The sequence below is a fragment of the Aythya ferina genome (assembly GCF_964211825.1).
Source record: "Aythya ferina genome assembly, chromosome: 10".
NCBI classification, from domain to species: domain Eukaryota; kingdom Metazoa; phylum Chordata; class Aves; order Anseriformes; family Anatidae; genus Aythya; species Aythya ferina.
In genome coordinates this window covers 13,768,336-13,790,982 of record NC_140306.1, presented here as the reverse complement: position 1 = coordinate 13,790,982, position 22,647 = coordinate 13,768,336, and the positions used below count along the sequence as shown (strand labels likewise).

General features: G+C 60.3%; 1 protein-coding gene across 5 annotated transcripts in view; it reads right to left on the bottom strand.

The window, feature by feature from the left end:
• Nucleotides 1–22,647, bottom strand: part of CACNA2D2 (calcium voltage-gated channel auxiliary subunit alpha2delta 2) — a 169,209-nt gene that overhangs the window by 11,818 nt on the left and 134,744 nt on the right. For 3 of the 5 annotated variants that reach the window (XM_084531333.1, XM_084531335.1, XM_084531337.1), the window contains 17 exons: nucleotides 14,109–14,162; nucleotides 8,500–8,638; nucleotides 6,468–6,599; nucleotides 6,303–6,360; nucleotides 4,495–4,545; nucleotides 4,301–4,400; nucleotides 3,236–3,394; nucleotides 3,025–3,132; nucleotides 2,537–2,615; nucleotides 2,341–2,390; nucleotides 1,745–1,834; nucleotides 1,586–1,654; nucleotides 1,402–1,476; nucleotides 946–1,020; nucleotides 479–550; nucleotides 258–329; nucleotides 115–176 (listed from right to left, as the gene is read on the bottom strand). In XM_084531333.1, coding sequence (XP_084387459.1) covers nucleotides 115–176; nucleotides 258–329; nucleotides 479–550; nucleotides 946–1,020; nucleotides 1,402–1,476; nucleotides 1,586–1,654; nucleotides 1,745–1,834; nucleotides 2,341–2,390; nucleotides 2,537–2,615; nucleotides 3,025–3,132; nucleotides 3,236–3,394; nucleotides 4,301–4,400; nucleotides 4,495–4,545; nucleotides 6,303–6,360; nucleotides 6,468–6,599; nucleotides 8,500–8,638; nucleotides 14,109–14,162 — 1,445 coding nt within the window. The remainder of the gene's footprint in view (nucleotides 1–114; nucleotides 177–257; nucleotides 330–478; nucleotides 551–945; nucleotides 1,021–1,401; nucleotides 1,477–1,585; nucleotides 1,655–1,744; nucleotides 1,835–2,340; nucleotides 2,391–2,536; nucleotides 2,616–3,024; nucleotides 3,133–3,235; nucleotides 3,395–4,300; nucleotides 4,401–4,494; nucleotides 4,546–6,302; nucleotides 6,361–6,467; nucleotides 6,600–8,499; nucleotides 8,639–14,108; nucleotides 14,163–22,647) is intronic. The other 2 variants (XM_084531334.1, XM_084531336.1) reach the window with 1 other exon arrangement.

Sequence of the window (22,647 nt, the reverse complement as noted above, 5' to 3'; positions counted from 1 at the left end):
CGTCTGCAAGCCCCCAGTCCCTGGGACACGCTCGTGGTGGCCTCGGGGACCTCCGGAGCTTCGGGCACGAGGCCACGTCTCCCTGCCAGCATGGGTCCCGCCGAAGCTGCTCACCTGTAGTTGGTGCTTTTGATGGGGGCCCATGTGTAGGTCCTGAACACCTCGTCGATGTATTGCTGCAGAGCAGAGGCAGCGAGTCAGGGCTCCGCGGTGCCGGGACCGTGGCTCCGGCTGTGCCCCCCTCCCCTGCTAATTACCTCGTCCAGGGACTTGATCAGGGTCTTGATGAACCTCTGCCCGTCGTTTCCATCAATCATGCTTCTGCGGATCTGGGGGACACAGGGGAGGTGACTGAGGGCAGCCCGGCCGGGGTGTGTGGGCCCCCCAGCACCACCCAGGGGACTGTGACCCGGTGGGGATCGGTGCCGGGGCAGCGGGTGCCAGCCGTGCCCCGCCACCTGCCCCAGGCTCTGCCCACCTCCTCCTTGTTCTCGTCCTCCAGCTCGGCGTCCAGGAAGTCCAGCGTCACCGGCTCGCGGAAATTGATGATCTGCAGGCAGAGAGGGAGGCACGGGAAGGACTCAGGGCTCCCACAGCCGCCGCTGAGCCCAGACAAACTCCTCACAGCCTGCGCGGGGCGGCTCCGCTCCTCTCTGTGCCATGGTGGGAGAGACCCCGGGGGCACAGCATCCCCTGAAGCAGAACGGGGACAGAAATTCCCCCGTTCCTGCTGCTGGGCAGCCCATTAACACCGCTGATGAGCTAAGAGGGATGCTGCTGCCAGCGAGACAGATCCACCCTGCTCGCTGCTGCCGCCTCGCTCCCCATCCGGTGCCCAGTGATGAATCCCCTCCAGTAGCCGCTCCGCTTCTCCCTGCCTCAGTTTCCCCCCCTGGGGGGCAGAGGTGAGGACCCAGCAGTGGGGGGGAGCGCTCCCTTGCTCACCTGGGGCTGCAGGTTGGGGTGCAGCAGCACGTAGCCGTTCAGGTCGATGGCGAAGACGTAGCCGTTCGCCCCCAGCTGCGGGAGGACAGGACGAGTGAGCGCAGCTGCGAGCCGAGCCGTGCCCACGCCACCCATCAGCTCTGCAGACTTGTTTTTGTTTTTCTCTCCAACCTCCCAAACTCAGCGCCAACCCCCCTTTTGCACAGCACTGTGATGGGAACACAGGGGCAGAGAAACCCGCAGCTTCTTCCCCTCTCCCTGCCTCTGGATTTTGTCCTCTGGGCAGTTCCCACTGACTGTGAATGGTTCTGCTCTGTGTCCCCGAGTGCCACCCTCCTGCCACCATGGTCACTGCCCCAAGGACTGCTGCTGCAGCTCTGCCAGAGCTGCCCACGCCGCAGCAGGGCCGTGGGGAGCCGTGGGGCAGGGATGGATGGGGAACACCCCCCCACGCACGTTGTAACGCGGCGTCAGCTTCTTGATGTCGTTCAGCGCCACGTCGATCCCCATCACGCCCAGGATGAGCTGGTTCTGGAAGGAGGCGCAGGGCGGTGGCGTCAGGGCTCAGGCTCTGCCCAAAACCCAGCAGGCAGCACCCAGGGGTGCCAGCGCCCCATGTAGGGTGCAGGGTGGCTCCTACCTTCCTGTCGCTGCTGTCCTCGGTCAGGTTGAACACCGGCAGCGTGCCCGTCACCACCAGCCCCAGCCCCTGTGTGAGCACAGCAGGGTGTCAGCCAGCCCCTCGCTGGCACCCGGGCGTCGTGGCCCTGCGGGGGCTGCGCGGGGCCGGGGTCCTCACCAGGGCGTCCTGGTAGACGTTGGTCCACTGGACCTGCTTGGCTCTGTTCCCGGCCAGGACCATGGGTCTGCCCAGCACGTCCAGGTACTCCTGCGGGGACAGAGGGGACGGCGTGACACCGGGGCCCTGCACCCGGTGCTTGGTGATGCCCCGCTCCCAAATCACAGCTCAGCACCGGGTGCCCCCTGCCCGCCACCCGTGGGTGCTGCCAGCACCAGGAGCTGCCCCGGGAGCGGCGGCTGCTGCTGGCAATATCCGAGGGGAATTGCTGCAGCAGGAATCCCCAAGCGGGGGTGCTGATGTGCCAGCAAGGTGCTGCTCGCTCTGCTCCGTGCTGGGAAAGCAGCAGGGGCAGGGAAGGGGCCTCCAGAGCCGAGCAGCCCTGGGGTCACATCTGTCCCCGAGGGGAGAGTGGGGACCCTGCCTGGAACCCCACAAAGTGGTGCCTGGTAAGGGAAAGGGGCAGGGGGTGCTGCAGAGGATGACTTATTCCAGTGGCATCATGCTCTTCGCCAGCATTTTGGGGCTGTGCAGCACGTTGGGGTGCCTGGGGAGGGCGGCTCTGCCTGCTGCCACGTGCCAGCACCCTGCCTCACCTGCGTGTTGATGCGGATGGCGCCGATGGAGGGGATTTCAAAGTAGTAACCTTGGAAAAGAAAGAGAAATGCAGGTAGGGAGCCCGCCACCCCGCAGTCCATCTGTCCTGCCATCCATCCTGCTGTGCGAGGAGCCTGCACCCTGCTGGGCGGCCCCACACGCCCTGGGGACACCTGGCACCAGCCCCCTGCTCACCTTTGTTGGCACACGCCATCCACTGCAGCGGGGTCACGTCGTAGTTGTGCTGCCCGACGGAGAAGGTGAAGACACGCACCTGCGGCACAGCGCGGCCATGAGCAACCCTGAGGACACGGGGGCAGCACCGGGGACCCTGCGGGGGTCCCTGGGCTCACCCAGCAGTGCACAGCCCCGTCCCCACACCCCGGGGTGCGTCCCCACCGGGGCGGGTGCTCAGGGGACCCGCGGGCCCCATCCCTTCCCGCGCACCAAGGTCGGTGCTGGCAGCGGCGCGGCAGCCGCCCCATTACGGGGGCAGTGGCTTGGAGCAGGAGCGGGTGGGCTGGGGAAATAGCTCCTGGCAAATGAGGCGGAAGCCGGCAATAAAGCTGCAGGATCCCAGCTGGTCCTGCTGCACGATGCCACCTCCCAGCCAGAGCCGGGCCGGGCTCCGTGTGCACGCGCGTGTGCCCGGCTGCGTGCCGCACGCAGCCGTGGGCGCTCACCGTTTTGTTGGGCCAGTTGTACTTCTCGAAGACGTCCTGCACCCGGTCCTCGCCGCCATCCGTGAACATCATGATCATCTTGTTGCAGTTGGCCCGCGTGATGTTGGACTGCGAGGCAGAGGGGCGGCGTGTGGGGCAGGCCCACGGGCGCAGCCTGCCCTCCCCTGCCAGCCCGCAGCCCCGCTGCCCTCCCCGCCGGGCCCCAGCTCACGTTCTGCAGCTGGTCGAAGGCGTACTCGAAGCCGGCCTTGTAGTCGGTCGTGCCTTTTGCCACCATCCCCTGCACGTCCTCCTTGAAGACCTTCTTGTTACGGATGTTGGCCTGCACCAGGTGCTTGAAGCACGACACCGGCTTCGCCTTCTCGTTGAACTGGGAGGGAGAAGAGAGGGCGGCGAGTTTCAGAGAGGGGATGGGGACCCAAAGGCAGCCCCGGTGGGCACAAAGCACCCAGGGGCTGGAGCACCCTACACGTGGTGTCCTGGTGGCACAGGGACAGCGGGACGAGTGGGGACACCAGGGTGACCTCAACCTGGTGCAGTCAGAAGCCAAAGCCATCAGCCACCGATGCCATCATGCCCCCTGGCTTTGCTTGTGGCCAGGCTGCACTCAGGGGTGCAGCGTCCACGGGGTGATGGCCACCACGTGTCCAGCGCTCCCCAAACCTCCTGAGACCCCTCGGGGGCATGCGGGGTGAGGGGCAGGCACGTCTCCCCCAGCCCTGGAGCCTGAGGCTGCCCTGGCTGGGTTCAGGATCCGACCTCCAGCACGCCAGGGCTGCGGCTGCTGCTGGGTTGTGGCTCTCCTTGAGCTGGCCTTGAGCTGAAAAGCATCCAGCAGCAGGTTTGGGAGGATTTCTTGTAAAAGCCATCAAAAGAAACAGCACTCGCCAGATCTTTGAGGGATAATTGTGGCAGGGACTGCTCAGCGCAGCCCTCCTCTCCCATCAAAAGCCCCTGCAATTCATCCTGCCTGGATTTTCAGGCCAGAAAGGACTTTTCTGCTTGTCTTATCTGCCAAGCAGCACCGGCCAGGCCCTCCCAAAGCTGCGAGCAGCCAATGCCACTTCTCGGCTGCCCAACACCACCGGGGCAGCTCCACCAGGAGCCCTGCAATCGTGGTGCTTTTTGCCCACTGCCACGCACGGATGAGCCCCTGGGTTCATCTCGTGGCAGCTCCAGAGCTGGCGAGGGGGCTCTGGGGGTGCTGGTGAAGGAATTGCCCTCTCCTGGCTGGGCGCACGGGGCATCCGGGGACCCCACGGGGCGCAGCGCTCACCGAGGCCACGTTGACGTAGTCATCATCCGAGAGGGTGTCCAGCATCTCGTACACCGAGGTCTTCATCAGCTTGAGGGTGAGGCCGCTCACGCTGCCGCTCCTGGCCGCAGAGAGGGGAGCTGGGGGCTCGGCAGCGCGGGGCCGAGGGGGACAGGGGGGTCCCCGCAGCCCCGCCGCCCGCCCGCCCTACTCACACGTCCACGATGATGACCATGTCCTTCGGGGAGGAGGCACCCTGGATGTACCTGCGGGGCGCAGAGGGGTCAGTATTTGGGGCGGGGGGGTCCCGCAGCCGTGCCACGACCCCGCCGGGGCGAGGACGAGGAGTGGTGCGGCCATGCCGCCACTCGCTGCCGCGCTCTAAATGCCGAACTCCTCCATCATCGCGGGCCCTTTGCTGCGCGCTGATTATGCTGACACACGCAGCCCTATTAAGATGCTATTTACCCCCCTCCCGGGAGCTTCAAAGGCCAGGCTGATGAGGTTATTTTTAGCTACCAGGAGGAAAAATAATGATAACGCGTAAATCATCCCCCCCTGAAAACAACGAGGGAAACCTTCCTCGCCCCTCAGAGGCGGCCGGGCTGCTCCCTGCCATGCCCCCAGCCCACGGGATGGGGATGGGATCTGCTGCTCGTCCCCCCTCCTGCTGCCCCCGAGCCCCAGGCCCTCCCCGCTGGCTGTGGGGTCGCTGCCAGGTGGCTGCAGCCGGGCCAGGGGCTCGGTGCCCGCCCGCTCCCCCCGCTGGGCTCCCCGCAAACTAAGATGCTGCTCGTAATGGGTTGTGGCAGCGCATTTATCTCCGGGTGCCCCGCTCAGATTAATACCCAGGGCTCCGCAGGAAAAGGCTTTATTTAATAGGGCCATTTATCAAGGAAGGGGAAGGGAAGCGAGCGGCGTTGGCGGTCCTGGGCGCTGCGACGGCTCTGCCTGACCCCACGGGGGCTGGAGGCAGGACTGGGGACATGGGGACCTGGGGAGCAGGGCCTGGGGACCCGCTGTGCCCCACAGAGGGCTCCGGGGGTGGTGTGGGCTGCGTGGTGCAGCAGAGCCCTGACTAACAGCAGAGAGCAGTTAGTATTAATGCAGAGAAATCACAGGTAATTAACCTGAGTAATGGGACCCTTCATTTTCTGACAAGGAGAGGGCCTGGCAGTGCCACACCCTGTGCGGAGCGGGGTGCCAGGGCTGTGGGCACCCCCCCATCCCCAAAACCCAGCACCGGGCAGCGACCTGGGCTCGGCACAACGGGGCTGTGGGATGCTCCAGCTCCGTGCCCTGCCCATGTCGAGGAGCTGCTGGGGACACGTGGTGGAAACAGGGCACGGCTGGGCACCGAGGGGCACGGGTGCTTTTTGGGGACCCCCGGCATCGCTGAGCCCCCAGCCGCAGGTGGGCAGAGCAGTGATTTTTTTGGGTGGCCCTTTGGGAGCCCAGGAATTGGACTCGATGGCCCCGTGGGTCCCTGCGCCTCGGCTGCTATGCGACCCCATGGTGCTTGGGGACACGTCGGCCTGGGCAGCCCCGTCATGCCCTGCTCGATGCGCAGCCAAACCAGAGCTCGCAGCTCTCACTCGGCTCTGGCTGGCTCCATCTCAGCGTTTATCACCCCGTCCTCCTGCCTCGGCTCTTCACGAGCTGTTCGCAGCCCCGTTTAAACGGGGTCTCTGCGGGGACGCTGCTCGTGGGCCAGGTACAGGCGTGGGGCCGCAGGGGGCAGCTCTACCTGCTTCAATCTGGATCTGAGGATTTATCTCTCCATCTCCCTCTGCCTTCCCGGCGCCGGGAGAGGGGAGGGGAGCGGGAGATGAAAGCTGCAGCTTGGATGCCCCTGCCTGTGTTATTGTATCCATTTTCCAATGCCAACGATGTGTGAAATGAAAATTGGACAGAGCTGGCTGCTCCCGGAGCCGGAGTCTGGCGTGCAGGGGGGCGGCAGGGAGGGGGAACGGGGGGTGGGGGGTCCTTCCTGACTTCCCCCCCCAGGTCCTTGTCCCCTTACCAGGGCCGTCTGCGCACGTCGTAGAGGTCGATCTTGTTGGGGGCTCTCCACGGGGTGGCTGCGGGCGAAAGGTGGGCGGTGAGCGAGGCGCTGCCACCTCCCCAGGGACGCCGTCCCCGCTTGGGAGGGGGACCCTGGGGACAGAGGGACGCCCCTGCCACGCACCGGGGTAGTAGCGGGTGACGCCGGTGGCGCTGCCGAAGACCTGCCAGAGCAGGGAGGGGTCCTCCTTGCGGTTCTCGATGAAGACGTCCTCCAGCGCCTGTGTCCAGTTCAGCTCGTTGAGGATGACGGTGGCTGCAAGGCACAGAGCGGGCGGCTGGGGGACAGGGACAGCGCCGTGTCCCTTCTGCCCCTACCCCAGGAGGAGCCCAGAGGGGCCTGGCAGCCCTCACCGCGTCCCCCCTGCTGCCCCCTGAGGGGCTCAGCTCCGGGAGGGGACGGCCACCGCCGCGGTGTCACCCCCCTCCCAGCAAATGCCTCCTGGGGCCGTGCCAGCCCCGGTGCCAGGGACAGCCACCAGCGGGCCACGCATGGGCCCTGCTCTGCATTCCTGCTGGCCCCTGCACCTGACGCAGAAGCAATTAAGATGCCGGCAAACAGAGGCTTTAAATTATTCAGCTATTAAAGCAGAAGATAAGCTGCCGGCAGCCGCCGCCCGTGGTTAATTAAACGGGGCCGGTGGAGCGCGGGGAGGCTGCCGGGCAGCACGTGGGGACAGCAGGACGTCCCCGTGGGCACGAGGACCCTCCTGGCACCCCCAGCTCTTGGGGAGCCCCACAGTGTCCCCATATCCCGCTGACCACTCCAGCCAGACGTGCCTCCTGCCACGAGCCCCCAAACCATTTCCGAGCCCGGGGCCACGCTGGGACATGACCACAGCCCAGGGACTTCACAGAAAGGCTCACACATTCCTATATACACGTATAGATATATATACACCCTCATAATATATGCATATATATCTATATGTACCCTCCCTGTGCACACACAGCCCCCAGTATCATCCCTGTGCACAAACACGGCCCCTATGAAGCATCTGTGCGCACACAGGGCTCGGGCGGCTGGAGATGCTCCACGGTGCGGCTGCTCTGCGCCCTCCTGTCCCCGTCCCCACCTCGTCCCTGTCCCCAGCAGGGTGAGCCCAGCCCCGCCCCGCCGGAGAGAGATTGCGGCTTTAATTAAAAGTGGCACAGTAAATAAAACACATATAGGATGTAATTTGTGTGTGTAGCCAGGGGTGACGGCGGAGGGCGTCTCCGCAGGGTTTTCAGCAGCGTGCCAGGCAGCGATAGCGCCTCTCCAGCGGGCCCCGCGGGGACGTGTCCCCGGTGTCCCCAGCCCACCCGCCGTCCCCGCAGACCCGTGGCCCTGTGCTGCTCCCCAAATCGTGTCCCAGCCAGGCAGGGGTTGGCGTGGCTCTGGCCGGACATCAGCACCGCACCAGTTGGTGAGCAGGGGGCTCGGGGTACCGGCTATTTCATCTCCCCCCGCTCTCAGGATTTGCTTCATTAGCTGCCCGGCCTGTGCTGGCTCGCTAATTAAACTAATTGCAATTTCTCATTCTCGGGGTGAAACCGTTCCACCGATGCGGCTCTGAGCGTGCGGGGCAGAAGCAGGAGCTCGGCCCCTGTCACCTCACCAAGTGGCACCGAGAGGGGCCAGGGGAGGCGAGGGGGTGCGGGGGCCAGCAGGGGCTGTGCCTGGGCGCAGGATGAGGCCAGGGGCTGCGGGGAGCCGGTGTCCGGCCGGGAGCGGTGCCCAGCTCTGTGCAGAGCAGCCACTAGAGGGAAATGCAGACCGACTGTCACCGTGTGCCACCGCGGCAGGGAGAGGCTGGAGAGCTCTGCAAGCTCGGGGACTGTCACCACCCTGTGGGGACACGCCAGCTTGGTCCAGGACCACAAGGTGGTGTGGCGTGTCCGTGTCATCCTGCACAACCCCCTCATCCATCCATCCCTCCATCCATCCCCCTGCCACCCTGGTCTGATGCACCTCTTTGGTCTGCACTGAGCATGGAGCCGCTGTGGTGCACGGACCCAGCGGGTCCCTAACACTGGGGGACGGCGGCTGAGAGCCACTGGGCCTGGCAGGGACCCCGGGGACACGGTCCCCAGGGCTGTGGCACCGAGAGCCGGCCACGTGGAGGCTGTGCCCGGCCTCGCAGCACAGAGCCGAGCGGGTCGAGGGCACTCACAGCCTTTGTAGATGTCCGTGGGGATCTGCACGGCGGCGTACGAGTAGTTAACCTTGGTCTTGAAGTTGGCGTCGTCGGTGAACTCCAGCTTCAGGGAGTTGGACTTCTCCCGCTCGATCTCTTCTCCATCAGGATCGTCCTGGGGAAAAAGCAGAGAGCGTGGGGACACCGGGGACGTGTGTGGGGTGTCCCCACCCGAAGCCAGCGCCAGCCCACCCCACGCAGACTGGCAGCGCTGGCTGGGGAGGCTGAGCTCGGCTGAGGCTTGGCACCGGGCTTGGTAGCACGGCAGGTCTGAAAACAGAAAAAAAAAAAAAACCACCCGGGCAAAAAAAAAATAATAAAAAGCCTTGAAAATCAATTAGCAGCAAAAGGCAACTATCAAAGAACAAATTAAAACGGAGTGCAGCTTAACGCTCTGTCAATAAGCAATGCAAACAATATTTAATTATGGTGGAGAGATGGCAAATTCCCCACTGCCGGCGCTGGAGCGCGCTCCCTCCATCACGGCCGCTCCTCTCCCCCAGCACCGAGCGGAGGGGCCCTGGGTGGCAGCACGGGGACGTCCCCTGCCCGAGTCACAGTGCCCTTGGGGACATAGGGTGGACCTTGGCCCGTGCCTGCAGGACATGGTGATGGCTGTGCAGGGAGGGAGAAGAGATCTGCTGTTGTGCTGGGGGCGAGGAAAGCCGGGGGAAGGTGACGGCCCTGAGCCCGCCAAGCTGCTGCGCCCCTGCCGTGGGCACAGGGGTTGGGACAGCTGCTGGCAACCAGAGGCTCAGGGCAGGAGGAGGATGAGGATGAGGATGAGGATGCTGCCCCTCGTGCTCCCCGGAGCCATCAGCTCTCCCACCAGCACCTTCCCAAAAAGAGCCGGAGTCACAGGAGGACGCACGGAGATGCCACCTCCCCCGTGACGGCTCAGGACAGACGGCCAGGCGGTGACATTCCCCTGACATTGGGAGGGTGGCAAAACCATTCGCCACAGCTCGGGAGAATAACAGGATTGCTATGCAAGGTTTGGTTTTTAATTCCAGCAGACGCATCGGCAGTGTCAGCACGCTGCAGAGCCGATGCGACCGCGGGGCCGCCGGCCGCCCGGAAAGATGCTGAACTCAATTACGGCTGCGGGAGCCCAGCAGCAGGCAGGGGACGGCTCTGCCTCCCCGGAGCGACGTCGCCGAGATTGAAATCCAGATTACACTCTCCATTTCACGTAAATCCTGAGAAAAGGAACGAACCTGGCTGCCTGACCCACCGCGAAGCCCCAGAAGAGCTCACCTGGTGCCCTTGGCTGAAAAAAGGCCGCGGCCGTGCCGCGAGATACCCAGCGAGCGGGTCCGGCCACAAATGTGGGGCTCAGCTCTCCGTGCTGTGAGCCTGGCGTGTCCCTGCTGGGCCTCATTTAGGGCTGAGGAAGGGCTTTGGAGGGACGTGGCAAACGCTGGACAAAGCCATTGCCCCGGGTAACCTGCAGTACTCAAACCTCTGCTTTGCCACCCAAACATCTCCTCCTGAGCCCTGGCAACCCCCGCCGGCAGGAACATCAATTCCCCACTCTTCCCCCCGCACTGCTGAGTTTATTCACAGTGTCACCGGAGCTGGAACCCCCGGATATAATTCCCTGTCCCGTGTTTATCATTATTCCCTGATATCACCCACTTGCGAGGGGCTAATTTGTATTCTCCGAGGTTCGGTGCTGTCTGGCTGCTCTCATTCATGGAGCTGTAAAGAGGCGTATGTATAGATCTCGGAGACAAATACGCAGCTATCTGTACACAGGACACTTCATGCATCACTGACACCCCTACAGCAAGCAGACCCACGGCGAGCTGATGTTATCTGAGCTACGTTTACCCTTTATCCATAAATCTCCTGACCCCAGCTGAGATAGCCCTGTCGAGGCCAGGAGGAATTTGGCTCCTGGGACGGGGTCATCGCTGCCCAGATGAAGCTGCCCGAAGCCATCGCCAGCCCAGGCAGGGGCAGCAGCACCTCGGTGCTGGACTGGGCTGAAGGAAACCACATGGATGGGGCCAGGGGAAGAAATCCCACATTAAATTGGTGGATTAGAGCAAAGGAGAAAATGATTCAAGCTCTCCTGGGTTTACATCGCTTTAACTGAGAGCACCTTGGCGGGTCCCTAGCTGGATTTTGCAGCGTTTCTCATCATTTCCTTTCACAAGGACTCCAAAACATCTATTTTATCTTCGAAATGTGAAGATAGGTCCAACAGAACACAAACAGATGCTACAGATCTTAATACCTGATTTGATACACCCCGCTAGAAGCCTTTTATTTGATGATGCCTCGGTATCACACCCATTTATTGCTTCAGCCAGGAGCCGTCGTGCTGGGAACTTTCACCACCTCCAGGGCTTTAGGAGCTGGGTGGAAAGCCACGGCCTGTTTCTAGTTTCTAGTCTGTTTCAGGGCTGTTTTAGGTTGGATATTAGGAAAAACTTCTTTACCGAAAGGGTTGTTAGGCATTGGGATGGGCTGCCCAGGGAAGTGGTGGAGTCACCATCCCTGGAAGTCTTGAAAAGACGTTTAGATGTAGAGCTTAGGGATATGGTTTAGGGGAGGACTGGTTAGTGTTAGGTCAGAGCTTGGACTAGGGGATATTGGAGGTCTCCTCCACCCTAGACGATTCTGTGGTTCTGTAGTTTTTCTCCCCCGTTTTCCTCAGATCAGTGAGGAACACGCAGGAGCCAGCACTTTGGGCAGGTTTTACCCCAAATTTTACCACTCGCGATTCCCTTTCTGTCTGCTCCTGATGGACAGGGGGGCACAGAGGAGCGGCGCCCCCGCTGTGGTTTGGGGTTCGGGCCGCATGACCTGGCACAGCCCCGCCGTGCCTCGGCGAGGCAGCTCCAGCGGATGCGAACGCCCCCGTCCATCTCCATGGGAACGAGCCACCGCCGCTAATGAGGGCTGCTTAAATGTCAGCAACGATGACAAACGCCCGGCTGATGCGGCCTGTGGGTTCGGCCCTGCCGCCTCGTCCCTCCTCGCCATGCCGGCTACACCCCGGCACCCCCATCCTACCCGCAGCCCTTCGCAAGGGCAGATCACCTCAAAATATCTCATCATCTGTGGAAATTTCCCACCGATCCGCATCAAAAAACGGCGAAATGTGAATTTCCAGGCGCTGCGGCTGCTCGGGCTGATGAGGACGCTGAGCACGCGGCTGCGGGTGGCTGCAGGCCCCGCAGCCGGCCCCGAGCAGCGCCAAGGTCACAGAAGGTGGTGGGGAGGAGAGGTGGTGACAGCACACCCTGCTCCTCCTGGGGCCCGGGAGCATTTCATCCTCAGCACTAGGAAATGAGAGGGTGTGGGTTTTTTTTCTTACTTTTGCCAGAAAGGCTGGGTTCTGGGAGGTGAGACGGGGTAGGGAGGGAGCGAGGTGGGGGCTGCGGGGCTGCCCTCGGCTCCCACAGCAAGGCCCAAGGCACCGGCTGAGGGACCCCAGGCACTTGCAGAAGGGCTCTTCTCCACCTTAAATTCCTCAGCTTTTCCTGAAATCCAGCAATTTAATGCCAGGGAGGCAGGCAGCGCGTTCTCCAGCCACGTTCCTGCTTTTACAGCAGCACAGGTTATAAATAACAATCAGCCTCTCCTGCTAGCCGGCTCCCCGATCCCCTTTCTCTCTCTTTTTTTTTTTTAATCTTTGCCAAAGGTACTGTTTAGAGATCTTTCTAGACCATTTATTTTTAAATTACCAGCCAGAGGAGAGAAGAAGGGGGGGGGGGGGGGGGAGGGAGAAAGAAAAGAAGAAAAAAGGCAAAAGAAAGAAACTTCTCAGGCTGATAGCTTATCGGGAGGAAATCCAAATGTCACATGAGTCGAGGAAGTTGGAAGATTAAATTTTCCAACACCCTTCATCTGCTGCTGACATTTCAGGGCTCGTTCCCCCTCCTCCCTCCCCTCTGTGCAGCCGATGAGCAGTGCCGGGGCTGGTGAGGGGGGAAGGTGGGCAGGGGGTGCTCCGGGTGCCGGGGCAGCAGGCCCATGGCTGAGCCCTGCAGCCCCCGGGCACCACGCAGAGCAGATCCCCAGAGGTCTTGGAGAAGCGAAAATATTCTGTTCAGAGGGCGACAAAATGAAAAGCTCCGACCTCTAATTGCTCTAAGCGCCGAGTTCTGCTCCCCGCCACGGGCATGTTCAGCTGGCACAAATCCGCATTTCCCAGCCCAGAAATGACTCCGAGCCCCCGGCGTGGCCGCAGCAAAGGCCCCCTCCAGCCCTGCCACCTCTGGGTGCCACAGGGTCAGCAAAGCCACCCAGCACGAAGCCCAGGTTTGCTGCCAGAAGCACTGCAGGGGGATCAGTCCTGCAGGGCACAGGGACGGGGACGAGGGCTGGGGCTTGCACAGATGTCCTCCCAAAGGGCAGACGCCAGGCCCCGATGGGTGCTGCCATGCCACGGGGACAACTCTGAACTGCAGCAGCAAAATCTGGCTTTACAGCCCGGGAAACCCTTCCAGCAGAGAATGGCACATCCCCGAGGACGCTGGCCTGATTTCGGCATCATCCCCTGCCACAGGCAGAATAATAAAAACTGAAAATCGCTTCATTTCTGCGCTGCTCTGCCTGTGATACCCAGCCTGCTGATTTCAACGTTTCTCCGTGGATGAATTTTGCATCCCTTGCTAGCAGGAAACGGTGAAAACTTTGCTTCTGTAAACATGTGGAGAGCCCTGTGGTCCCCCAGGAAAATTTTGTGCCATCCCAGTTGTTAAAAACCACTATGAAATCCAAAATCTGTTTAGGAAGATAGTGCGAGCAAAATGAATAGGAAGCTCATTTCTTCCTCCCCCTTGTTAAAACGTGGCATAAGGCTGGTGAATAAGTCCCAGTTACATTGAATAGGCTTTGTCTATCAGAACTAACTTCATTTCAGCCAGATCCTACTCAATTTAAATATAAGAATTGAGGCAAAATAAAGAAAAGATGGAAAGGCCGCTATTTAGTTCAATTCAGACCTTCTGGTATCATCTCCCTCCTTTTTTATTTCAGCATCCATCTCCTTTTCTCCACTTTTGACCCAAAATCTGCTTTAATGCAGGGGACAGTCGCGGTGGGATGGAGTGAGGATGCAAGACCCGTCCTGGGCTTGCCCAAGCCCAGGTCAGACATTGCTCCTGGCAGGGCCTGTACAGCAGCAGGCAGGATCTGGCCCTGCTGATCATGTCCCCAGCGTGCCACCAGCGTGGGTGACGCGGGCGAACGCCAGCCCCCTCGGGAGCACGGGCAGCACGGAGCTGTCGGGTGCGGATTTCAAACCCTGATTGCCAGAAATCACAGGACGGCTGTGCTGGGAGGGGGGCAGAGAATTAGCTTCGGTCTCTAATTAAAGATTTGCTCTTCATTTGAATTTCAGATGCTGGCTTTAATTTTAGAAACTTTGGCAGCAGCAGAGGGACCTGCCCAGCCGGCTGCTCCCGGGCCCAGCGCTGGGGGACAGATGGATGAGGACAGCCACGCTGTGCCCACCGCAGAGCTTGGGACCCCCGGGGCAGCCCCGCCAGTGGCGTCGGACAGCCCCAGAGAGGGTCGCAGGGAGGAGCCCGTGCCCGCGGCGCAGCAGGGGTACTCACGGTACTCACGGTACTCACGTATTCCGTGTCTGCCTTGGAGTCGTAGTACTCGATGTCTTCCTCCTGCAGAGAGAGGGGGGAGCTGGGTTAGTGCCCATCGTGGGAGGACCCCCGGGGGTCCCCATCACCGCCCCCGCTCCCTCTCACCCATCCCTCTGCGCCTCCACCAGCCGCCGCACCGCTGGGCACACCGCACCGCCTGCCCCAGGATGTCATGGGGACGGTGCTGGGACCCTCCATGTCCCGTGCCTGCCCTCCGAGGACCTGGCTGCCTCCTGCGTGGCCAAACAGCCCTGGGACGGTGCCACCGGTGTGGCACACGGCTGAGCGTCCCCGCACCCGGGATGCTGCGGCAGAGCCGGGCAGAGGAGCGCAGCGGGGTGGCCGTCCCTTCCTTCCCGCGTGCCTGAAACTGGCGAGCAGCATCCCTGCTTCCACGCAAATGCACGTCGTTAATTTGGGGTATTTAGAAGCTATTTAGGCAGAAAGGTCTGCTCAGACTCTTGCCTGCCTGCTAGGACGTGAGGCAGCTGATAACATTCATAAAGAGGCAGGCAATTCAGGGAGCGGTAATACTGTCAAAACAGAATTTCATCTCCCATCAAAAGGGGTAATTAAAGGGCACTTGGGGGCTCTCTTCTGCGTGCAGGGATGCGAGCGTGAAGGCAGGCGGCGATGGGGGGGTGACATGTCTGTCTGCTGCTCCGGCAGCCCGCAGCAGCCGCTGTGCACAACCACCTCTCTCCCCTGCGATGCTCCGCGCTGCTATTATCAAAGAGGCAAGCCAGCCACGCTCAGAGCAGCCAAGGAGGATGGAAACCCAGCTTAAGGAGATGGGGGCAGATCGCTGAGCCACCCAGGAGGGGAGTGAGGCCGGGGCAAAGCCCCTAGTGGCTGCTGGAGGAAAGCCTGGGGGGGCCGTGCCACCAGAGCTGGGGACCGGGGACAGCGTGGCTGTCCCCAGCACGCTCAGCACCCTGGCTCACTGCTCCTGGTGACGCCCCAGCAGGATGGGGACTGCCAACGGTGGCTTCAGCATCCTCCTCTGCAGCCCCTCCGGCTCCGACTGCCGCAATAAGGAAGAGCCGAGAGGGGAAAGTGAAAGAAAAAAACCCACCACGAAGCAGCATCTTCCAATTTCTGCTATTAAAAAGCCTAGTCATTAAGGGAATGTACTTATTAATTATCTGTGATTTGTTGTGAAATGCTGAGGGGTTTACAACAACAAGAAGAGGGAAAAAAATTAATTTCTCTGCGGATGGCCTCCCGGCACCCTCCTCGCACCGCCGTGGCCCCGCGCACGCCCCTGCCCCTTGCCTGCGCCGCGTCCCCCCAGGTCTGCGGCCATCTGCACGCCATAATTAAAGGAACCCCTGGGAGACCCGTAACACAAACGAGCTAATTTCATGTCTAATGATCTTTAATCAGAAGTGAGTGTGACTAACAACAGCCATCCAGAAGGTGCTTTGTTATTCATTTTATCTCCCGTTGGCTCCTCCAAAAAGCTCCCTTCCCCGCTGGCATGTGGCAGCCCCGCTCCCGTGGTGGTGAGGGGAAGAACCGGCCCCGGTGTCACTGGTCCATGGGGATCAGGGACCTCCCCCATGGCTGGGGAGTCCTAAACCACGGCATTGATGACGCCAGGAGCAGTCGGGTGCCCTCCTGTCCCCGCTCCATGCCTCGGATGAGGTCTGTGCAGGACAGCCAACGTCACCACAACCCCATCCCGTGCCCCTCGCAGCCATCCCAGGGATGCTGGCGTCTCCCGAGGGGAAGCAGGGAGCCCCACAATTTCCTCTCCTTCATATTTGCCTTTAAAGCCAAGTTCTTCTTCTTCACCTAATCCTCTCTTCCTCCTCCTCTGGTCCACATTAAATCAAGCACACGGCCTGTGTAAATAGCACTGGTATTTCCGGAGTCCTCCAGAATAAATACCAATAAAGAAAACAAGTGGGGGAAGATATTGAGGGATTTCGGGGTGAGAGCCCCCAGGCAGAGCCCTCGCCTCTTGCCAATGAGCCTGTGCAGGAGCACTTTGCTGGTTTGAACTGGTGAAGGGGAGGCAGGCACTGGGTTAACTGCCCGTGTGCTCCACCGTCACCCCCCACACCAGCTGCGTGACGGCACTGCAAGCATCGCTGTGGGAGAAGCACGGGGTAATTTTAGTCTTCAGGTACCTGGAAATTACCTTGGGAGCTAAGCGCAATCACAGAGCAATCTGCACAAGCTGGTGAAGCCACCCAGGAAGCAGGGTGCTGGCACCAAGCCCTCACATTTTGGGGTCCCCTCCTGGATGGGGCTGCGGGGCTGCCCCGGGCCAGCGCCTTGCTGGGGATCCCAGGCCCTTTGTGTCTCCCCTGGGTCCTCCCGAACAGCCCCAGTGCTCCTGCTCCTCCAGCTCAGCCCCTACACGAGAAGCTAATTAATTAAAGCAGCCTGTGAGCTGCTTGAGAGCTATAAGCCGATTCCTCTCCAGCTGCTCGAGAGGATGCTGTTCCAGCACTGCGAGCCGCGCCACGCGCTCGGAGAGGAGGTTTGAGCTCCGAAACACAAGGACAAGGACCAGGGCTGGAAAGGCTCCGGTGCCAGCACAGTGGAGACCCCGTGGGGAGAGGGCACCATCTCCTCCCCAGCCTCCACAGGCACTGAAATAGGACTTTTTTTTTTTTTTTTTTTTTTTTTTTTCAGAGTTCCAGCAACTAAAAATAACACTGGAAAGGTCAGCGCTCTGATGGCAGCGCTGCAGCCCGGCAGGGTTGAAGCCGCGCTGTTATCAGCCCGACGAGGTGGCAAGTGGTGCACGTCTCTTCTGCGGGATGGAGCTCCAGCCTCCATCCCACAGAAGCCTGGGATGGAGGCTGCAGCTGTGGGGCTCGTGTTTATGGGATGGCTGGCACCGCCCCGACAAGGACGAGGCGCTTTGGGCGCTTTGCAGCCCATGCCATGGGCTCAGCCCGCTCCCCAGGGCAGCGGTGCCTGGTCAAAGTGGGTACGCTGGGCACCCCACACTCACTAGGGCGAACTACAGCCTCCACCGTCACTTCTGCAGCAGCTGAGGGCACAGTTGAAGCCTTTGACACCTGCGCTCATGCTGGGCTCCAGAGCTCTTTCTCCAGCTTTTCTCACCCGAGCTGATCTAATCCTTCTCCCATGGATCTGCTGTCCCCCTCTGGATTTCTTGCTGGTGTCCCGTAAGGGTCATTCTGCTAATCCTAAGCCCTGGGGGCACTGCGGCTCCTAAGCGAGACTGTGCAGGTAGCTCCCACTGCGCTGCGTTGACTTTGGTCCCTCTCAGCCCCCCAGCCACGGGTTTCATTCTGCCAGGCAGCACGGGTGGGTGACCCCTGTGGCCGTGAAATCTCTTTCCAGACTTCATTAGCTTGGGAAGAACCAAATCCTGCAGTGGTTTGCTGCCGAGGCCACTAGGAGCAACTCGGAGGGTGGTGGGGAAGACGGAGACGGGGGACGGGGATGGGTCGTGCTGTGACCCAGGACATGTTGGAGCCTCACGGGTCAGGTGTTGGTGCTTGGTGGCTGCTCAAACCTGGGCACAGCCCGGCCCTCCTGGCCCGGGGCCGGTGCCACCAGCGCCTGGGGAGAGCAAAGGGAGCTGGTGAGCCCGCAAAGCGCCAGCCACTCCGCTCACACACAGCTCCTTCCACTGCCATCAGCATTTATAACGGGCAGTAAATATTTACAGAGTTCTTTGTGTCCCTGACCCATTAAGCACACTGAAATAACAACAGGATTTGCTTATAGATGCACCTTTCCTATGCAAGCCAGCCCCCGGCGCTCGGCGCAGCTCTCGGCGGTGTGTGGGGCAGGGTAGGGACGGGGCATTACTCACAGCCACCGTTCATTTTCCATGCTGTGATGCATCTTAGGGATATGGGTTAGTGGGGACTGTTACTGTTAGGTCTGAGGTTGGACTCGATGATCTTGAGGCCTCTTCCAACCTAGAAATTCTGTGATTCTGTGATTCTGTGATCTTGCCAAGGCACAGCCACCACGGGCCGTCGGATGCACCAGAACATCTCCCCTCGCAGGCCCCTCCATGCCAGCCCCCTTAGTGCATTCAGCAGCACAGCCCATTCCCAAGGACAGGTGGAAGCAGGCATCATAATCTCCCTTGGCATCTTTTTTTTTTTTTAAAAAAAGCAATTTCCTCCCTCTGCCTCTCTGACAGAGCTGGGAAATATTTAAGTGACCCGTCAACACTCCTCTCATCTCCCCAAGAAGACTCTTGATCTGATCACGCCTCGCCGACCATCCGGCACCACGCGGCACCTCCTGTCCTCCTGCGCCTGCCTCTCCCCTCCTGGGCACCGGGACACCCTGCCCCACGGGGCACAGCATGGCACGGCACAGCACGGCACGGCATGGCACGGCGTGGTGCAGAGGAGAGCTGGCAGCTGGTGTGCCCACGGCACAGTCCATCCCACGCCAACGGGGTGAGAGGAGCCCCTCGAGGCACGTCCACTTCTTTGGAGAGCGAACAGCGCGGCCCCGCGTTTTTTTGTGAATGATTTTCTTGTTCTACTTTCGGCCAGAATGGCTCTACAGCAAGGTTGGTGCTTTAACACAGTAATTCTCAGAGCGTAATGAAAGCTGACATTATATCAAACACAATAAAGACTCTCAGTTGATGGAGATCATTCCTGAACACACAAACCCATTAAACTGAAAAAAAAAATATCAATTCTACACACTCGCCAGCCAAAAGAAAATGTGATTTGTTATCTAAAAGGGGGTTATAAACACAGCTTCAATGCACTTTCTGTGCTGTAATGAAAACTGGGTTTGAAATGGCAAGACGACTGCAAATTAGAGTATTTGATTTTATTTTCTAACTTTTTAGGTAAACCTTCTACAAGGGCAAGTGCAAGGTTACGGCGACGATCTTTCTGTTCTCAGCCGATAAGTAGGATCTGTAATTAAAGGAGGAGAAAAATGAAACGGGGATAAGGAACTTGCATTTGCCCTTCTAAGGAGGCTTTGAACGCCAAGCTTGGTGCAGCCCTGGAAAACAGCAAACTGGGGGAGAGAGAGAAACAGCCAGCAGCCTCTCAGCACGGCCGCTGCTCGCGGCACAGGCACGGAGCAGGGCACCCAGCCGCGCTCCCCCACCACCGTGCCGGGCTCTTCTGCAGTCCCCACCGAGAGCCTGGCAGAGAAATCTCTGCTATTCATCCTGTCCTTCCCCATTTGGCAAACAGTGATCCCGTTTTCCCCTGAGTTTCGTTTCTAATGGAGCTTGAAATTATCTGGGCTTTGTTATTTGCTTCCTTGTTTGCACGTGGGAATTATTGATGGAGGGAGCACCGCGGGGCTGCAGGGAGGCCTGGGCTCCCTCTGCCGCCTCTGTGGCACGGCACGGCACGGCGACCCCAAACCTACCCCGAGCAGAAAGCGCCGTGCTTCACCCCGTGCCTAAAACCTGCTGCTTGGTTGCCCACTGCCTGCTGTGCCTCTCTGTGGCTGAGCTGCTCGGCAGCACCAAGCGGGACCATTTTGGGCAGCAAAAGCCCGGAGAAGAAAAACCCTGCTGGAGAAATAAAAATGGCATTTCCCGGAGTGACGTTTCTGACAGCCCCTTCTTGCAGCCTGCTCTACCTGCAGCTCAGCGGGTGGCGAGTGCTCTTACATGAGAAAGGGTCTGCAGGGCGCCGACCCCTTCAAGCGCCCCGATCGAGGTTGCTGGAGCAGCCCCGGTGTCTCCAGGCAAGGTGCATGTGGCACAATCCCCCACGTCCTCACCCGCAGCATGGCAAGCACTGGGTGTAAATTACGCCACCACGTCAGCCCAGTGCGGCTCGGCGAGTGTGCTCGGTGGGAATCTGCTTGGGAAATACGCCCGTCATAAAGGGGTGGCATGTGGGCTTGTTACGGGGAAGCTGTCCCATAAATCACATGCTCGGAGAAGCAGGGACAAGCACAGCAAACGTGGTGCTGAAATGTGCCGAGCCCTGCGAGGGGAGTTAAATCCTGAGATGATTTCCCTGCCACTGGGATGGAGCCCGAAGAGAAGCACGTTGCACCTGAAACACAGGGAGAGAGGGGAGGCAGAGGGGCAGCAGGAGGAAGAGGAGAGCTTTCTGGTGTAGCAGGGAAAAAATGCAGCGAGGAAGAAGAACTGGGAGAAAAACAACAGTAATAAACATTTTATGAAGCAGAAAATGGCTTATAAAGAAGTCAACTTTTAAAGGCAATTTATATAATGCTGCCAAGTGCACATAAACGTGGGCTTGGCTTTCTGCAGGGTCTAAGTGTCCCTTAAAGGGACAAATAGCTCTGGCCGCCCGGCAAACCGACACGGTGCCACCACGCTGCCCTGAGAAGCATTTTGCAGGCTGCGCCTTTGACTCCATCCTCCAGATCTGGCCACGGTCCCCGTGCCCACGGGCTCGGCTGCCACCACTGGCTGGCGGTCACTGCCCTGTGCCCAGGCTGGGGACCCCGAGGTGTGGGCAAGCACCGGCCTTGCATGGTAAAATAAGAGGAAGAGGCAGCTGAGGGAGCAGGGAAAATCAGTCCCAAGCTGTGACTTGTTTCGGGGGGCACCTCCAGCAGGGATGGTGCTGAGCCCTGCCTGCTGCTGTGTGCATGCACAGAGCCGAGACCGGGCTGCCGGTGCTGGGATGGGTCTGAAGGGCTGGGCAAGCACCCGAGCCCCGAGGGAAAGCCCTGAGGGAAAGCAGAGTGGGTCGGAGAGGAGGTGGCTGAGCAGGGGGCCGAGGGGCAGCACGGCCAGGGCAGGGGGGGGTTGGCACCGCTGCTCCTGCGCCTGCTGCTGAGGTCTGGGAGTAGCACGCAGGGGGGAAAACCAAAAAGCCCAGCACCAGCGAGGAAAAGAAACTTTGCGTGCAGAGATCAGTTCTGAGCGACTGCTGGAAGCAGCCTGGCAGCCGTTTGCGCTCCTGCTCTTGTTTCATTTTCCCCTGAACTTCCATAGCAACCCATCTGCAGCAAGCGACTCTAATGTTTAATGGTCCTGCCATTAGCACTAATGCATTGCAAACACTCAGCATCTGCCGTCACGCATTCAGATGGAAACACAAAAATAACCGCGCTCGGTGCAATCTGTCATAAACTCCAGCTTGGGGTTATAAAATGACACGCTGCGAGGGGAAGGGAGAGCTGCGGCCAGCGGTGACACCGCGGGCGCTGCGCGGTCCTCGTCACCCGTGGGTGTCCCCGCGGCAGGGCCCGGCACAGCCCCGGCGTGCAGCAGGGCAGGAGGGATGCGGAGGGCCGGGAGGTGGCACGCTCGACCTGGTGGCTCGCAAAGCCCTCCAGCCGCCGGTCCATCGAGCGCCCCAGCCTGCTCTGGGCTGTCCTGATAAAGCTGCGGCGAGCTCCGCAGTGACGCATCGCCGCACATTGTTTCTGGGTGACTCGCTCCTAATTACCTTGATTAAGTGGTGGCAAGCGGTGCTGTTAAAAATATTTTTTTTTTTTTCCTGCGAAAGTGGATTTCTGAAAGGTTTGTGCCGCGAATGGCAAAATGAGCCAAGAGCTCCCCAGCGCTGCGGCTGCTCCTGGCGTGGTTTTCCATCACCAAGACTGCCCTGGGAGGAGAGGGAGCGATTTGGGGCTGCAGAGGGGGACCTGTGGCACAGCAGCCACCCACGGCTCCCACGGGGATGAGCAGAAGCACCCCGGTGTCCTTGCTTTGGCTCTGCTTGCCCTGAGCACAGGTGGCTCAGGGGACAAACAACCTGACAGAAGGAGCGGCGCCAAACGTGCATTTTCCAGCAGCCAGGAGCTGAAAAACTGAGCATCCACCTCGCCCGGACCTGAAGCATCTCGACTCCAAGCCAGCCATTTCTGTGTAAGATGGGAGGAAATTTGGGCTAAAACCTGTGTAACTGCTGAGGGACAGACCCAGGGGAGGTGTTCTTCCAGGGCTCATGGTCCTTCCGAGCTTGGAGGGGCATCCGACCCCAGCTGCTGCGCTCACCCAGTTGGTGAGCACGTCTCCATGTCTCACCAACGTGTCTCCACGTCTTAATGTCTCCTCCACTCATCTTCAGGCAAGAAGTGACAGGAATTCGGCAGCGCTTTCACACAGAAAGGCCTTGGTGACCGTGGGTACCAATGACAGTTGTCTGCTGGACGGGACAGCCAGCGAGGACACCTCACCTTTTGTAACTGAGGCAAGAGACACTGACGTGGCTGCCTTCACCAACGGCAGGAGAGTCTACTAGAGCAGGAGTTGGCTTCAGGTCCTATTCTCTTCTCCCCCACAACTTCTCTTTCCACTTTCGGCTCTGCAAGTCCCGTGGAGACATCTAACCACTCTCGTTTGGCCAAACCCCCTTTGCTGGTGATGGACGAGCAGCAGGGGCAGGCGCAAAGCCCCAGCCACATGCAGGGACCGGCGCAGTGAAGAAGAGGTTCCCCCCTGACAAACACCACTGGTGACCAAGTGTGGGGCTCGTCACACAGAGGAGTGTGTTCTGGGACCCGGTGGTGACAACCGTGTCCTTCCCAGGGGCAGCACTCACCCTGACACCCCAAAAGGGCCTGGCAGCGGGGCTGGCCGCTT